Raw genomic sequence first — 19,158 nt, 5'->3', positions numbered from 1 at the left:
CGCTCTGGATCTATATTCCCTTCTATGGAATGTGAGTATTGTGATAATTGATGATATTTTCGTGCCTTAGACAAGTCTTCTCATTTTAAAAGGAATTTAAATCACATAAAAATAGGGCCAACACAACAAATTTGCATGTGGTCGAGTGAAATTATTGGTTATATCTACCCGGGCCCAGGTATACTCTTTGCATTGGCATGTCACTTTTCTACCCGATGAGTGAAATTATGGATTGGATCTACCTAGCTCAGGTGAGATCTCTGGAACGACTGAGCATCAAATGGTTCGGCCAGGTGAGTTTATGGCATTACTCCACCTGGGTCTTGGTAAAATCTCTAGGTTGCACTGCAACATGACCTGTTCGGGTGACTTTGCAGATTGGTTTCACTCGGTCCAGGTCAACACTCTAGATTTTCTCTCGGCGACCGTTCTTTCACAATTTTATCCATTTTAACATTTTCTCGATATATACTTCACAAACTCATCATCTAACCGAGTGAGATATAATTAACACAAAAATAAAATTGGATCCAAGGAATGATAATACACAGCAATGTTCGTGTGCAACCTAGAATATTTGATTTTTTCTTTTAGACTAACATTTGGATTGCAGTTAAATATTGGGAAATAAAATATGAATGGCATCCAAACGGGTGGGTCCATTTGGGTGACGCCGCAATCCGGCCGGCCCGGCTTCCCTCACTAATCTCATTTCTTAATCATAATTCACACACTTAATTATGGAGTAATAAATAAGCTAGTGCAACATTGCACTTAAATATCTGGGAAATTCAATTTATTTCCAATTCTGCTCCTCACACGTTTTTGTTGGGGAACAAATTGATCGGCTTTCAGATACTACTTTACTTCATCAATTTCAGTCGGCTTCTCAGCCAGGTACACTCTTTTTTGTTTGCAGATGAATTATTTTTTGTATCTGTATGTAGCATAAACATTGCGCGCTTCATATCTCCGATTGTTGGTGAAGTGGAGCAGATCTAGGGTTCGGAATCGCTGCTTTTGTTTTTTTGGTGAAACTATTTGAGATACTGTTGTGTTTGCAGCGGAGCTGGATTTGGCTGCTGCTGAGTTGAGTGGAAGATTCTAATGAGGTATTGAGATAGTGGAGTGTGAAGATGAGTGAAGCCAACAAGTTTCAGCTGGGGACTATTGGAGCATTGAGTCTTTCAGTGGTTTCATCTGTTTCCATCGTCATATGCAACAAGGCGCTCATTAGCACTCTTGGCTTCACTTTTGGTGAGATGAGATTTTAATGGACCTCATTCATATACTTTGTTTAACTGACCTTTAGCTGTGCTATTACTTATGCCTATCTATCCTAACTCCCATAGATTTGAAATTCACCGCTACCATTTTGTTTGATTTAATTGCATTAAATCATGTGGACAGGTTGAATCAGATCATAGATTTAGGTGATGAGACTTTCTGTTTTAACATATTTAAGTCATGATAGCAAATAACTACCACCTAATTTTTTGTAAATATAAAAGAAAGCACCTAAGTTTATTATCCATCTTATTAGGCATATGACGCCTAGTTTTGGAAGTTTCCTAATTCTGAGTGTGGAAAATCTGTTACTAATAGAGAGATCAAATTTTACACTTGTTGCTTCTTCAAGTTATAGCATTTGCATTTAAAGGTGGGTAATGACATCTTGCCACACTTAGAAATGGAGCTCATTCTAATTTATTGCTGATTGTGTGAAATTTGATGACATTTAGATTTGCATGTATTAGAATTTTCTCTATTCATGAAATATCTATCAGTCAGTGATCTTAGCTGTCTGCTATTGCACGTGTGCATTTCGTTTTGAAGTCACTTCTTATGTTGTTTCCTTGATTGGCATATTTTTGATAATTTATTTCATTAGTAATAAAGAACCACATGTCCATCTAGTGGTTTTGTCCTGAAACCTGTTTGGAATAGCCATTGAACTTTTGTTAACTCCTGTTATTTTACTTTTGCAGCTACAACTCTTACTAGCTGGCATCTTCTTGTTACTTTTTGCTCCCTTCACATTGCTCTATGGATGAAATGGTTTGAACACAAGCCATTTGATCCAAGAGCTGTCATGGGATTTGGTATTCTCAATGGAACATCCATTGGGCTTTTAAATCTTAGCCTGGGTTTTAACTCTGTGGGTTTCTATCAGGTTAGTTGTACGTTTAAAATTCTTTCAATTTCTGGCATGCGATTGAGGATACTAACGAGTTTTATTTCCTCAAGATAAAAGAGCACCATTTTATAAGAATAGTTTTTGGTGTGTTGAAGGAAGTAATCCCTACCCCATGTCAGGAAAAAAAAGAAAAAGGACTCCTTCAGTGTAGATAATAGCTATGCCCTCAGCAACAACCTTCGGTTTACGTGAATCATATTAGGGTTGTCCACTCGCTACATTGTACCATGGTCTGGTGCAGTTGCATGGAATATAGTATAACGTGAGGCAAAGACTTTTTATAGGTGCTTATGACTAAAAGTAGATATCGATGCAGTTTGATATTTTTGCAATTGAAGAATGTAGTGCCTTCACTAGTGGTTGATGATTAACTTTGGAACAGTCTGTCTGCTATATCTAAAGAACATAAGATTTTGATATTGGCAGCAATAGTCTACTCCCTCTATTTTCTCTAACCTATGTCAAACTAGTTTTAGCTTAAAGTTCTCATAATTTATGGCAAATGATTTTCAGATGACAAAATTGGCAATTATCCCATGCACTGTTCTTTTAGAGACTCTTTTCTTCAGAAAATTGTTCAGGTTAGATCTTTAAACTGTCTCTTCCAGTTTCTTAGTTTGTATTCTGTGTGATATGAACCATACTAGCATGTAAAACCCTTTCTTGTGCTACCAAGTTGATGTGGAGCAAAGGGTAGCATACACAAGACACACAAAGTACTCGACAATATGATAGAATGAAAGAAAGAAACTGAATCGGAACACTTAATGGAAAAGAACAACGAATGGAAATAACAAGAGTTCCTCCCGGAGGCCTCGGTACTTACTGATACTCCTATTCTCCCCCCCACCCACTGGTGGATCTAGGGGGGGCTGGAGGGGCGGTCACCCCCTCCATGCGACTAATTACCCACTTTCGGACGTAAAATTTCTATATCTGCCTGCCCCCTCTGTTTGCCTCCACGTCGCCCCGAAAATCGGAAAAAATTGCCATATCCGCCCCAAATCAAGTCCAAATGAATGAAAATTATAAACTCAAGTCCAATAAAATATTGAAGTATTATATTTAACATTTTTTTTTAATATTATTATATTATTATTTTATTCCGAGTCCTGGATCTGCCACTGCCCCCACTCTTTAAACATTCAGGTGTTTATATAGGGAGATAATTACAAGAGAGTCCTCTTCTAAGTAAATTTGGAAACAAGTAAATCCTAAATGCAACAGAACTCAAACCTTAATAACTTAATTATATCTTAAATAAAAGACTCCTAATTTTATCGTAAAGAATCTAAAGATAATACTGAAACTAATTGAGATCCTTCATTGACCAACTCTTTTTCTCTCGAACATCTTCTACTTGGTCTCTACGTTGCAGTCTCTGCCTCCGAAGACGGCTCCTCCTGCACGTCAAAATCCACCACTCTTCCGACACCCCTTGTGTAGAGCTTCCATGTGCGATCAAGATCACAAGTCTCTCTTCGAGTGGTGGGGGTTCATCCTCATATATGTCATATCACATATGAGAGGCATGCTTATCCGTTACAGTATACACTAAGTCACGAACTATTTTCATTAAAATAATGTTCACTTCATATAAAATTATATATAAAACATTATCATAAATCCCAGAATTCCCTGAGCATATGTTTGATCTTGGATGTATTGGTGGTTAGTTTCCAGGTAAAACAAAAATTACTATTTTCTGTCCAACACAAATGAGAACTTATTAGAAAAGCATAATTATTGCCTGGCATTTTTTTAGTTTGAACCTGTTTCTCAACTTGGCAATTTTATCTACTATATATATGTGCACCATGCTAGTTTCTCAGAAGCTTGCATGTACGCCTATTGGAATTTCTTGCTGTCTATCACATTATTGGAATATAATCTTGGAATTTTCTTTTTGCAAAGAATAGTCTTGTCTGATGTACAAGTTGTAAAATGACTATAGCTAAGCAAAAAATATGTGGTTAAACTAGATTGAGGAAAGAGTGACTATACTGTGTTTGCATACTCCTTCACAAGCAAAATACTCTTAGCCATGAGAAATACACACTACCATTTCCCAATGGTCTAAGGAATCATATAGAACTTTTCTGGCCTTTTTCTTTATTATTACTATGTTCTTTGTATGCCTTTTTTTTGGTGAGACATACTCCCATTGACTATGTAGTATGTACAAGATACTCGTTTTTTCATTAAGTATGTTATGGTGATTACATGCCTTGGAGTTTGGCTGCTAACATTTTCTTGACCTCTGTTTGCAGTAGGAATGTACAAATTTCACTAGTTGTTCTTCTCATGGGTGTTGGGATTGCAACTGTCACTGATTTGCAGCTTAATGTCCTGGGTTCGGTCTTGTCTCTGCTTGCAATTGTAACAACTTGTGTTGCACAAATTGTATCCTCTTCTATTTTATTGCAATTTATTCTCATGAGTTCTGTTGGCAATTTTGAGATGGAAAGGCTACCATAATTTGGTTATTAAATTTTCAGTGGTTTGATTTTCGTTGGTTCTATTAGCAATCTTAATCATTTTTATTTTTTTTGGCTTACTGATTTGTCAGCTTTATGTTTTATTTTCGAGTATTGGTTTCAATTTTGGGATCTTAACTTGATACACCATTAGATGACAAATACCATCCAGAAGAAGTTCAAGGTTTCTTCAACTCAACTTCTGTATCAATCTTGTCCCTATCAGGCCATCACTCTTTTCGTAACTGGACCGTTTGTGGATGGGCTTCTGACGAATCAGAATGTATTTGCTTTCAACTATACTCCTCAAGTGCTGGTGAGAACTGGAACTACTCTTTACTGCAGTTGGTTGATAATATTAAGCACATAACTCTGTTTTCTCTTTCTTTGATGACAGGCATTTATTGTCCTATCCTGCTTAATATCAGTTTCCGTGAACTTCAGCACTTTTCTTGTAATTGGAAAGACGTCACCAGTAACTTATCAGGTCCTAGGGCATTTGAAAACATGCCTTGTTTTAGCATTTGGTTATGTTCTTCTACGAGACCCCTTTAGTTGGCGGAACATTTTAGGAATCTTGATTGCTATCGTGGGGATGGTACTGTACTCGTACTGTTGCTCTATCGAGAGTCAACAAAAGGCCAGTGCTGAAGCAGCACAAATATCCCAGGTGCTCACTTTTTCTCTCTTATGTTTGTGTTTGTGCCAGAAGATGATGAGATAATGACTATCTATTTGTGTGTGTGAAGGCCAAGGAAGCCGAATCTGATCCTCTTTTGAGTGCTGAAAACGGTGGAGTTCTTGCTGAGGGTGGGGGTGGTGCAAGGGCTCCGGAATGGAACTCAAACAAGGACCTGCACGCGTAAAACAGGGTGGCATCAACTCACTTAACTGGTTTGCGTGGAAGCAACTGTAGCAGCGATGAAGACGATTGCGCAAGGGACACCATACTTGTGGACTATGGATTCATGGATTGTGTATTTGAATAGATTGAGAGCTGAATGAGTTGTCTTTCCAGTCGAACAGTTTTGTATACACAAGGTGTGCTAATACAGAATAGATTTAATTGGTACAAAAGGAAGTTCCTCTAATATTTAAATATTTTATGCTAGATTCGGTTTATTTGGATTTGGGCTTGAATTAGACTCCCAATTCCATCATTAGTAGTATCAGATATGCTTCATTATTGGTTCTGATAGATAGTTTCTGGCATACATATCTGCAATCCTTCAAGTTTTACCATTCGATACTTAGCTTAGGACATTCTTTACATGGATGGCTGAACCGCAAAATATCTGTTGTTGCCGATAGAACTGTTTCTTGACAAAGCTCTTGCCAGCTCTCCACTCCAACTTCAAGTAAACGTTATTGTAAACAAAAGTATTATGTTCAGGACTAATGAGAATTGATCCGCTGAGCATCTTATTGTGATAGTAAATAAAAGTACTAGTATGTTAAAGCCTAAAGAGAGTTGATCTGAGGCAAGACATAGAAAGTGAAAGCGAGGAGATAAAAATATATGGCCACTCAGTTGTCGCTCACAATAAGGCGCTCTCTCTATATAAAAGTGATATAAAAAATGAATGTTGCAAAATATCATTATATTTAATAAAAACTATTGTATAACGATAAAAGTTTTTCTTAGTAAAAACTTAACCAGATTGAGTTAGGACGAATTTGGCTCAATCTCATAAGTTTTTTTCTAACACCACCAACTCCTCTCAGGGTTTTTTTCAATCCGATTACACTTGATTTTCAAAGTGTATTTGTTTCCCAAATACAAATTATTTGTTTTATCGATTTGATTTACAAATAATACAAAAAAATAAAGCTCAATATGTTACTCCCTCCGTCTCATAGTAGATGACACACTTGGGAAGTGGCACGAGATTTTTGGAAGATATTGTTTTGTGTGTTGAGTAGAGAGAGAAAATATTATATTTATATTAATGTGAGAGGAAACTTTTTCCAAAAAAGGAAATGTGACATTTTGTGGGACTAACAAGAAAGGAAAGTGCGACATCTATTATGGGACGGAGGGAGTACTTTTATAGAGATATTTTTAAAATTATAAAGAAAATTGATTTTTTTATATTATTTACTGCCCCGTCCAATTAAAATATGTGCACTTTTCACATTCATTCGTCCCATAAAAATATAGGCATTTTCATTTATCGAAAGTTGTCTCCAACTCATTACTCATATACATTAATATATTTACAACTTATATCATTGATCCACCATTACAAACTCATTAAACACTAATAATAGTGGGTCCCTCTATCCACTAACACTTATTTAACTATCATTCTCTTTCTCTCTATTACTTTACCAGTTATGCATTACTTTCTCTTATTTTTATGGACGGTTGAAGTATGAAATTAGTGACATCCATAGTTAAAATGAAAAACTAATACTCCTTCAATCCCAACTAAGTTGAATCGTATTTCTTTATAGATGTCCTAACTAAGTTGAGTCATTTTTTTTATGACAAAAAACAAACATTCAAACACTCTTACTTTATTCCATCCTATACTTTTCTATCTCTTTATCTTTACTAGTCCCCCTGTTTCATAGTAGTGGAGCCATTTTTCTATTTCAGGGCGTTCCATCATAATAGAGTAATTCCCTATTTAGTAAAAAGTAACACTTTTTTCCTCACTTACTTTATTCCCCCTCTTACTTTATTCTCTTTACTTTTCTCTCTTTCTTACTTTATTATCTATTCACTTAATATATTTAATATTTCTTTCTTAATCTTCATGCCGAAAACAAGTGACTCAACTACTATGGAACGGATGTAGTACTTTATTCCTCTATCTTACTTTTCAACACAATTTATTAATCTCCGTGCCCAAAAGTTTTGACACAACTTAGTTGGGAAGGAGGGAGTATCATGTTAGAGTTTTGTATACTAGAAATCACCTTTGAGTGATTGAATAATGTAAAACCTGTTATTTTATTTTTCAAGGAATGGAACAAATTATTTTTGTCATAATGATGTTATGTTTTACATTTAATGGTTGTTTTTACATGTTTAAATGTTATAATAAACGTAACTAGGCAAAGTCTTTGTTTTAGTAGATCGGTTGTGAGAGTCGTCCACTTTAAGGTAACTAAACTTTTAATAATAGTCAATAAATAGTAGTATCGTGTTATTTTTACAAAAATTTATTCTCATCACAATATAATTTATATAAATAGAATAAATTTGAAATATAATAATTTCGGGAATATGGGTATCCGATTAGCTGGATTCGGGTGCCCGCATCGGGTATTAGGGTACCCGAATTCATATACGGGTCAGGTACTGGATGTGATATTTTTGAGATTTCGTGTTCGGATCCCCGAATTTTCGGATTTGGTTACCATAGCAGGCCTACATATAATGATAAGTAGTGTCCATGAAATGCAAAAATACGAATATTATTTCATTTGCCAAAAGAAAATTATGTGGGGGCATGAGAGAGAGGAACAGGACAACAACCAAATAAACATTTGTTGAAAAAGTTCAGTTAATGGTATACCACTTCTCTTAGAATAGAAGACGTGAAATCCACACAATATCACTACTTAACCCCCTTTCCCTTTAAATATACATACGCCCACACGCCACTACTAACTCCATCAAATTACAAATATTCTATCAACTACAATTTCTCTAACAAAACTAGTCACAATGAAATCAAAATATCTCAGCCTAGCCTCACTCAAACACAAGCTTCTCAAACCATGCAAAAGAATAGTAAAATTCCTTGTGAAACTTCGCCCTAGAAAGCCTCTCAAAATAAAATCCCTCCGCCTACGCCGCCGCGAGGAGAGGGAGATGGACCGGTTTATGGATCTCACGAGCTTCTCGGATGCTGCTCCGCAGCACAAAGTGCCGCATCCATCACCAATGAGCACGGCCGCCGCGAAAGTGGAAGTGGATGATCGCGTGGAAGAAGCGTGTAGAAGCTTCGAGAAGTATGTTGTGGAGATGATCGTTGATGAGAGGAAAATTAGAGATTTAGGTGATGTGGAGGAGTTGCTCCATTGGTGGAAGGAGCTTAGGTCGCCAGTTTACCTTGATTTGGTGTGCCGATTTTATAGGGAGCTTTGCACGGATTTGTTTTCCAATTATCATTTGGAAACCTAGAAATAGAATTCCTTTTATTTTCATTCTCTAATTTGTAACCACATCCATATTATTTTTGGTGATATGTAGAGTAGTCCTATTAGTTAGGTTTTGTTCTATTGCAATTGAAATGCTTGTAATAGATGAATATATGTTTCCTAGCTCTACATGCGCATTCATAAACACGTTATTTATCTCAAAATTCAAATTATATGGTCATAATGTCCAGATTCGACTATCAAATGTTTAGCCAGATCTTATTCTTGTGTGGGTGTATTGCCCTAATGGGTGAGCACAAAAGAACTTACCGCACTTACTGTAAAATTAAGCTTGGCTTATCATGACTATATGTTGGTAGACATAGGAGGGAAAACATGATTATAATAAGAAGAAATGAACATGGTTTTCAATACGAATAAGTAAAAGGGGTGTTCATGGTTAAACAAATCAGTGTATCGGCAGTCAAGGTACGAAATCCTAGTACAAAAAGAACGGCAGCAGAAGAGTTCAAGACAATGTATCATGCATGAAGACACAATACATTGGGCATCTTTTAGCTACCTTATTCGTCGTCTTTGCTCAACACCACCTCCTCTCATCCGCCATGCATGACTAAGTACTTGGCATATTTAGTGGGCACATGCCGAAAATATATGATTTTCGTAAAAAGGGTTGCCTCTTCTCCGCGGACCGCTGACTCAATCTCGGTGGTCGTCGATCGTAACTTCGATGCAAGCACAAATTCCGAGGTGGACAGCTGGCCTCGTCGACCACTGCTCGACGGCCGCTGACTCTGTCTCAGTGGACCGTTGACCGGGTTCGTTTCTTCCAGTCTTCATTGACTTTTACCAAAAGGGGAAATGTGCCAGCTCTAATGGAACATCCCAAAAAGGAATATGTTCCAACACTAATGGAACTGAGGGTGTATAAAATATGCAATTTAAAAACATATTTTGCATGACTGACATTCAAAACAAGACAAATATAGGCCTTAAAATTATGTATATCCGTATTTATTAGTTGCTCGTGAATGCCCTCCTTCATGTTGTGGGAAAATTTTTCTGTTAGCAATGCATGCAATCATTGCTACCAAGCATATCGATGAATTCGTAGCGTGCTTTATGAAGATGAAGCAACTGTTAGCATCGTTGGTGATGTGTGCTTGAAAATATTCTTCACCGAAGGTTTCGCGAAAGCCTCTGTGAATTACTCACTGTTTCAATGTTTAAAACATTATTTACATGCGTCTAGGGATGCCCAAGGTTTTCGGTTCGGGCGGTTAACCGCAGAACCATAACCAGCGGTTCTAGTTCTAAACCGGAACCGTGAGATTTAAATCGAACCGGAATCGTCACTTTTAAAACCGTGGTTCGGTTCAGGTTCCAAAATTCCCGGACCGAAACCGTGCCGGGACAGCCGGTTCCAGACCGGAACCGCGAAAAACCGTGAAACCAAGCTGAAACCGCCAAAAACTGCTGAAAACCGGCGGTTCAGAACCGTGAAAAACTGTAAAAACCCGCCAGAAAACCGGCGGTTCTAAACCGTATCTGTAACCGCCCGTTTTGGAAATTGTTGAACCAGAACCATAACTGCGAAACACCCTCGCGATTCGGTTCCGGTTCAACAATTTCTAAAACCGGAACCGGCGGTTCCGAACCGTAACCGCCGGTTCCGAACCGTAACCGCCGGTTCTGAACCGTAACCGCCGGTTCCGAAACCGTGAGCATTTCTACATGCGTCAGACCAATTAAACTACAACTATAATAGTTTTAGGGAAAAGCTATGTGGCCACATAATGGGTGGCCACACAAGGATATTTTTGGTAAATGGCAATGTACAAACAAGGACATTTTCATAAATGCTCATGTACTCTCATCTACATTTACATATTAACCCTTATCAATAAAATTAATATCCTAAAATCCTTTTGTATAATTTACTTTTTTTTATAGAAAATTATCTATCGGCTCCCCTTCCCGTTTCTGCTACAGGAACTCATTTTTTTCCTCTCTTCCCTCTGGCGAAATTACCGTCGTTTAACGCCGTCGACCGGACAAACCAAACAACAAATTCAATCATTTTTCTGTTCATTTGTCCGCCATGGATGACATGATTCCAAACAAGCCGATGGCGCACACCTCAACACTCAGATATCCCCACGACCCCATCGAATGTGCCCCGCCTCTCCTTCGCCCTTCACCTCCCTCATTCATTCTATCTCACATTATATTTATATCAGAATTACAACAATGGAGATCAAATCCCAATATTTTAATTTGAGAATAAAACAAGAAATAGACAAGTAATTTGGCGAATCTCGTATCCTGCTACACTCACGAAGGCGGCCGAGCAGAAAATACGTGGATTCGCCGTCGGGGTCGAGGCAATGAAGTAGATTTGCGTTTCATAACTTTTTACTTCTTTGTTTTGGTTGTGATGGGACCTAAATCGATGGAGTTTGGTAGGAGGATGCCGGATTGCTGGTGAATCTGGTGATGGAGTGGTGTTGGCCTGCTATTTGGGGTTTGGGGAATAAGGTGGATCGGGTTGGGGCGACAACTACATGATTTTAATTTCTCTATTTTAATTTAGGGCATGATTGGTAGCAATCTTGGGCTTTTACTGGAATCCCAGTTAACGTGAATTACAACAAATTTAGATTATTAATGTTGGCTTTAATGATGTTTGGTACCAACCTTTTTTAGCTGAAACCATTGTTTGGTAGGCCAAAGTCAATTTACTGGAAAGCCATACTAAACATTGTGCTACCATTTATGTCCTTCCTTTTTGAAGGCAAATGACTCTCTTCTTCCTCGTGACCCCTCTGCCTCTCCCTCCCTCTCTTTGCCCCCCCTCTCTGCCTCTCCCTCTCTCTCTTTGCCCCCTTTCTCTATTGCCTTTGGGGTCCTCCCAACTACAAAAACCCTCATCTGGAAAACCCCAATTTCCCTTAATCACCAGAAAATCAAACCCAGAGCAAAATCAATCTCATCAAACACTAAAATCTTGCCATGGAAGATCTCTCCATTGTGATTCCCAAGCTCCCAAACAACGTGATCATCGAAATTCTCTCGAGGCTACCAGTAAAACCCCTCTAGAAATTTAAACGCGTCTGCAAATCATGGCGAGCCCTCATTTAACCAACGATTGCACCGACATACCTGGGTGGTTGGAATGGTGAGTATGGTGCAACGAGTGAGGGCCTTCCGGGCTTCTTGATTATGGGTAGCTGCTTCTACAAAGTGGAGTCGTTGGAGGGCAAAATAGGTACACAGCTGCAATTCACTTTGTCGAATATATGGTGAAAAACTAATACCACAAATTTGAGAAGATAAGGAATTGCAAATATCGCTGATTGTAGTATGAATTTGTCGAAGATCCGACTCTTTTCTTCCGGGTTCACCGACAATTTCCAGATCTACCAAACGGAATAAAAGGCTGTAAAAAGGGTGTCTTTTTGGGCTTTTATTGGTTTTTTTGGGCTAATACGAGCTACCAATCAAGCCCTTATTGTTGTATAGGTATTCTGTTTTAAGTTTAAAATTTAATTTATTAATTTCATACTATTATTTTTTTTTCTATTTTCTTTAGTATGTATCTCAAAATTGAGATCAATAATAATTGATAATCATATAGTAGCAACAATAATAATTATACTCTGCATATTACTCCCTTCATCCATAATACTCCCTCCGTCCTCCATTAAGAGTCACACTTTTCCATTTCGGTCCGTCCCCAATTAAGAGTCACACTTCATTTTTACCATAAATAGTAAGTAGGTCCCACATTCCACTAACTCAATTCACTCACATTTTATTATAAAACCAATATAAAAAAATGGATCCCACATTCCACTAACTTTTTCAACCAACTTTTCTTTACATTCTTAAAACCCGTGCCCGGTCAAAGAGTGACTCCTAATAGGGGACGGGGGGAGTAATTTGTTACTTCATTATTTGACTCAGCATGAGTTTTAAAAAATGTAATAGAAAGATGGTTGAAAAAGGTTAGTGGCGCGTATGATCCTACTTTTATATACTAGGAGTAGTAATTTTATAACATAATATGAGTGAGAACAAGTTAGTGGAATGTGAGGTCTACTACCAAATATGATAAAAATGAAAGGTGTCAAAATTTTAGGGACGGATGAAAATAAAAATAAATGACAACTTTTCAGGAACGAGGAAGTATGAAATTACTACTACTACTACTATATGGACTGTATTACTATGATATACAACTGTTATTACATATCACACCTTATCTGTATGCTATGATACTATATGTAGTGTTATTTGATATTTTTATATATTTACATTCTCAATTATTCAAATAAATCTAAGATTAACAAAAAATGTCATTAAATAAAAAATTAAATTAAGTCTTCAATCAAATAAGTATTATAGAGATACTTGAATGAATCGAAATATACTAAAATCAATTCTCATATCCAATTATTCAATTATTTTCAAATCCAATTATTCAATTATTTTCAAATGTAGAAACTAAACATCTTGACTTGAGTAAGACAAACTAAAAAAAAGGTGAATATCTTAAATGAGACGGATAGAGCAATTGAGATTCAATCAATGTGATATACTGCTCAAGTGCTCGTATAATTTATAGTATGTACAACACAATATATTGTTATAACTTTTAATATTATGAAATTTTCATAATTGAGATCATATATTATTCAATTTAATTTGTGATCAAATAAAATTTCCAATGGAACATATACAATCTAATGAATTTATGGATATTCACTTAATTTATATCCTACACTATTGTTTCGCACCCACTATTAACAAACACCATTCATTTTTCATTCATCATACGATCATATTTCAAAATAATAATAATAATAATAATAATTATTATTATTAAATTGTAAATCATACCATAAATTTTCACATTAGGGTGCTAGCACAAGTACAATGTTTTTTTTATTTATTAATAAGCAATATATTTATCATTAAATATGTTAACATAATTAGTTATACACATCAATTAAATAAGAAAACATTAAAAAATGTAAAAGGATGAATAAGAAAATTAAACAAGAAGGAACGATATGCCTTGCGTGATGCGTCACCCGCCCTCAACCCCACGTCCTTCTCTCCAATCTTCCCTTCCCTGCCACTACGCAACTTACCGCCGTCGTCTCTCCACAGCTGCCACCACCATTATTAATCAAATCTCCTTTTTTTCTTAAAATTAAATTTTAGATTTTCTTGTCTTCAATTTTGAGTTGGAGAGTTGAGAGTCTTGAGACTTGAGAGTGACCGGAGAAGATCAGTAGATGGAGGAGGAGAGTCAGCGGAAATAAAAAAGAAAAGTGAAAAGGAGGTTAGAGCTAGATCTGATAAATTTTCCGTCGAAGGAAGGAGAGAGATAAGAACAGAGGTGGTTCTATAAAAAAGTTATTTTCCGGCGAAGTCGAGAGAATCAAACCGGAACTCTTGTTTGAACATTTCAGAAAAAAACCATAAAATAAGTTTGACAATATTTAAAATTAAGGGGTACAATTGTCAAAAGAAATTGATGACTTTTAGGTAAACCCACTAACATTGAACCGGTCCGATTTTTTAAAAATAAACCAATTTATGGCCGATCACATTATAACCATTTAGCATCACTCATCATTTTATCGATTCCCTCACCGATTCGATTTTTAAAACGTTAATTCTTAGCTTCGACCTCCCTAGGTGCGGTGTGCATGAGTTTTCGATCTTCCGCGTGCAATTTTGACAAACGTATTGAATAAGAAGCCGACCAACGCAATAAATGTTGCTTAGCTTTGACTTTTATTAAATGTGGTTAGATATTAACTTTTTTTTCCGTATACAAGTACTTAGACAATGACAATTGACATGGAACACACTTCATTTTATTGAACATTATCAAAATTAAAGATAATTAATTAAATCAGAATTTCAAATTACTTTTTGGCACTTGAGCAACGTAAATTTTATTGGCAGCCCGTGCCTGAAATAATATTAATAAATCATGAAGTTTCAATTTTTACAAATGTCTTATCAATGCACAAATCGATATCTTTTTATAATATTAAAAATGATAATATTTCAATATAACATGAACAGAAATGAGAAAATGATGGAATAAAAAAAAATATGTATAATATTTTACCACAAAATTTTATGCAATTTTATTTTATAAGTTAAGTTGATAGAAAATAGAGTAAAATAGACAATCAATTAGAGATAATGATGTTTTTATTTAGAAAACATGTCAATTAAAATGGGATATCAAAAATTAAAATAAAATGTGCACTTAAAATAGGATTGGATAATACTTTTCTTTATGAGTAGTAAATTTACACGCACTGAATTTATGCAGGATGCGTTATATTGCTAACTTTTAAGTTGCTAACTCTGCTAACTCATCAACGTAGGGGGTGTTCGGTTGGCAAGACTCAATCTCATGATTAAATATGTATTATATTTGGTTCATAAGATTGACCCCTACAACTTAATCCTAGATGGATAGTCTCATGATAATTAGTCATAGCCTCCCCTCTCCAATCTATATAAATATATAAAGCCACAGTTTTTTCGAAGGGAAATTTAGGGGGGAAATCAGATGGAATTTCCCTCATTTATAATACTCCAAATCCAACCAATATGTTAACTAATGGTCAAAAGAATCACTCCCAAGAAAGATGTCAATTAGTCAAATCATACTTTTTAAACCATCTAATAAAAATAAGATATCAATTACTCTCTCTCCATTCATTTTATTGACCAATGAGATTATGCCATTTGTTACAATTTCATAGGTCAATAAATATTTTATTTATTATTCAAATATCTTTATATATTAAATGAAATAAATGAATTTTTTTTTACCAAAATTCATATTTTTTCATCCTCTACAATTTGAGATCACATTCGCTATATATCCATTCAGAAAAAAATATCTTAAAAGCTCAATTGTTTTGGGGGGAATTTTAAGGGATTTATCTCCTTTTTCAATTTTCAGTCTTAGGGGGAAATAATTAAAAAGTTCTCTGCCAATTCTAAATCAAAAGTGATAACGTATTTTTTTTATTTTTTTAAATTGTATTTTAGAGAGCTTATTGACTAATAGATAAAATAATTATCTGTCAATATTGCATTGAAACCAACAATCAATAATGTAAATCATTGTTTTAAAGCTGATAAAAGATCCAATCAATCAAATAAGTCACATCATCATTTTTTAATATAGAGCCAAAATCAAATAGCATAAAACAAAGTTTCTCCCACCAAAAAATGACGGATTGGAGTCTTGGAGATAAAATAATACATAGGAGGGAAGTTATTCTTTTTCAGAGCCAAAAGTTTGAAATTTGAATTTTAAAAAGCCAAAATTTATTTAGAAATTGCTCTATAAATATCAATTCCATGATAGACAGCCATAAACTAGGTACTTCTTTCTCTCTCTACAATTTTACGATTACTTTTTTATCTCTCTATAGCTTTCTAATTTGTTTTCTTTCTAATATCTCACTGATTATGTTCACCATTTATGTTTTGCAGAAAATTAAGGTTTGTGATCTCTATTTAATTTTTCTTATTATAATGCTTCACTATTATTGTTTTTTTTTTCATTAATGTATTCATTTATTTTTCCACCCATTACATGAACACTGTATAAATAGATACAATTCTCTTCCAAGTTCCAACATCTTCAACACACTGTACAAAGAAAAAGAGAGGAAATTTCAGAATAAGAAGCAGCAATACAAGTTCATTTGATGTGGTCGTTCAGTCGTTCTATCTGGAACTGTATTACCTTCTATCAAGGCTTACCATTCTTTCTCATATTGAATCTGATGATAATAATGAATCTGTAAGTAAGAAATTCAGCATAAATATATTCTCTAACAACATCTACTAGGCTATTGCAGATAATAACAAGCATTGTAGGTAAAACTGAATAATTGACATTTGACCGGTCAACCCCCGCCAAATCCTTCAGTCTTTGAAAGTAAACAAGAGAGGAATAAGAAGAATCGTTGTGAAGAATAGAGGAGGAATATGGGGGAAGTCCAGAGGTAGAAGCTGCAGAAAAGTTCAGATCTGTTTTTTTTTTTTAGAGGAGGAAGACAACCGTTCTTCTTCATTTTTTTTCTAATCGATCTATCTCACTTAAAGAGTTAATGACTGATTTAATTGAATAAATAAATTGGTTTGATTGTTATTATTGTTTCACGGCGACTCCATTCTAATTCTATTTATAATTTTCATTTTTTAATAGCCATTTCATTCTAATTCTACTTTATTTAAATTATTGATTATTGATAATAACCAAGAAATTATTATTTAAAAATATTTAAATATGAATAAAAATATATTTAGATTATTGGAACCCATGACTTTACTTCAACAATTTTATGCGGAGTAATATTTTTAGATATGAAAACTCTTAAAAAATAGAACTAATTATTATTTTTAACAAGTTTTAATAATTTTTAAAATATTATACATTATTATTATTATTATTATTATTATTATTATTATTATTATTATTATTATTATTATTATTATTATATAAAGCCGCAATTTTTTGCTGTCCCATTTTGGCACCCACTTTAATAAAATTTCTTCCTATCATATGTTAAAATATTAAAAACGATCATCAAACATAATGTATACTTTATGGAACATATATCTAGATTATTCATTGCGTGTGATTAGTATTCTCTACTTCTAACATGAATATTAAAAAAAGGTGAGCTATCAGCCTAATAATTAGCTTTCTGACACAAGTATAAATTATATTGGCCCAGTAGTTAAAATGCTGATTTTATTGCTTCAATTATTAACCAAATAGTAAACATATTCTTTCTATGCTGTAATAAATAAACATTTGTGTAATAAAGTAATCTTGAGTTTTTTGGGAGAATTCTAAGAGACTTCCCTTCTGAATTGAAATTTTGGTTTAGGAAGGAAATGAGAGGAAGCTATCTGGCAACTATCATTACAACCTTTTCATTCTATTTTATTTTTTTAAAATATTTTAAAACACAGCAGGATTGTTATTGATTAGGAGATAAAATAATTATGATATGACAAAAGTACTTTCATGCATTAAAACTATTGGTTAATAGTGAGTAACACTACTTTAAAGCTGATAAAACTTACAATCAAATAGACATCAAATCAACTTTTGAATATAGAGACAAACCCAATTATACATAATAAGATTTTCCCCCAAAAAATAAGCGACTTCTATGTAACAAAAATTTCCCTCCTAAAAAAAGAGCAGGTTTTTCCCGAAAAAAAAAGAGGGGGTCTTCTCTCTTAAAAAAGAATGTGTTTTCCCCCAAAAAAGAGTGGAGATGCTCTAAGGAGTTATATATAGTGTGAACCAAACCCTAGAAATAAATTTGGACCCAAACAAATTTAAAGATTGCGTATATATGTTCTAGATTAATTGCAAAATAAAGATTGTTAAAGAGTTATATAGTGTAGATTAACTGCTCAATAAAGATTGTTAAGGAGTTATATATAGTGTAGATTATCTGATGTGTATGCTCCACTTCTTAATAGTTAGAGATGAGCAACTATTACAAAATTAAAATGACACTATTTAATTTTTTTGTATTTATTAATTTTGATTTTATGTTAGATATTTATACTTTGATCTAGGTTAGAAATTTGAGTTTTAGAACCCGTGAGTATCTATTTAGTTGCAAAAAGTTGTAAGTGGACTAATGTTTGCTACCAATATTCTCTCATATATTCGCCCATATTGTGATTTGAAATTTAAATGGGTTGTTATTTCAATATAATTTTATGCACTCTTCTTCTCTATCTAAGCGAGACGTTTCTATTTTGGCACAAGAATTTAGATAGTGGTGTTTAGTGAATTAATTCATTAATAATAAAATAAGAAAGAGAAAAAAGAAAAAAGTAAGAGAGGAAAGATAAAGTAGGAGAGATGGAAGGAAAAAGTAAGAAAGAGTAGCATAATTTTTTAATCCGAAAATATTATCTATGATTAATGCATATTTCATTCCTTAAAGTAAATCATCCTATTTATTTCATTTTTTTTTACTATCAAGTTGTCTCAACTACTACCAATCAATTTCGTACGATATGTTAGAAAAAAGACCGAAAATGTCGACAACATTTTTTTAGCCTAAACTTTAAAATTGGGACAATTTTTTTCATTTAATCATTTGTTAGCATACACATGCAACAAACAACTGAAAATATGTATACTTTTTCCAAATTTTAATTCCAATCAAATTAAAGTTATAAAAAGAAGAAAAAATATTATCGTAATAAATTAATTGAATTAGAAACTAAATCAAATGAAATTAAATTGGTCATTGTCAATTTTTTGGCAAAGATGTG

The 19,158-nt window shown here is 34.3% G+C and overlaps 2 protein-coding genes across 2 annotated transcripts; both read left to right on the top strand.

Annotated features, from left to right (window-relative positions):
* The first annotated feature begins 736 nt into the window (after positions 1–736).
* On the top strand, positions 737–5,785 carry LOC148933361 (UDP-xylose transporter 3). The gene is made up of 8 exons (XM_089062856.1): positions 737–897; positions 1,065–1,257; positions 1,989–2,173; positions 2,711–2,778; positions 4,468–4,600; positions 4,829–4,990; positions 5,072–5,344; positions 5,424–5,785. The coding sequence occupies exons 2-8, from the start codon at positions 1,137–1,139 to the stop codon at positions 5,538–5,540; spliced, it is 1,059 nt and encodes a 352-aa protein (XP_088918982.1). The 5' UTR covers positions 737–897; positions 1,065–1,136; the 3' UTR covers positions 5,541–5,785.
* A 2,546-nt stretch (positions 5,786–8,331) lies between these two features.
* On the top strand, positions 8,332–8,908 carry LOC148933360 (uncharacterized). The gene has a single exon (XM_089062857.1). The coding sequence runs from the start codon at positions 8,354–8,356 to the stop codon at positions 8,810–8,812; it is 459 nt and encodes a 152-aa protein (XP_088918983.1). The 5' UTR covers positions 8,332–8,353; the 3' UTR covers positions 8,813–8,908.
* Positions 8,909–19,158: the final 10,250 nt, after the last annotated feature.

This window comes from Salvia hispanica, chromosome 1 (assembly GCF_029641045.1).
Source record: "Salvia hispanica isolate PSC_SH4W2 chromosome 1, Shi_PSC_v1, whole genome shotgun sequence".
NCBI lineage: Eukaryota > Viridiplantae > Streptophyta > Magnoliopsida > Lamiales > Lamiaceae > Salvia > Salvia hispanica.
The sequence above is the reverse complement of the archived record's forward strand: the minus strand, read 5'-3'. Positions and strand labels throughout refer to the sequence as shown.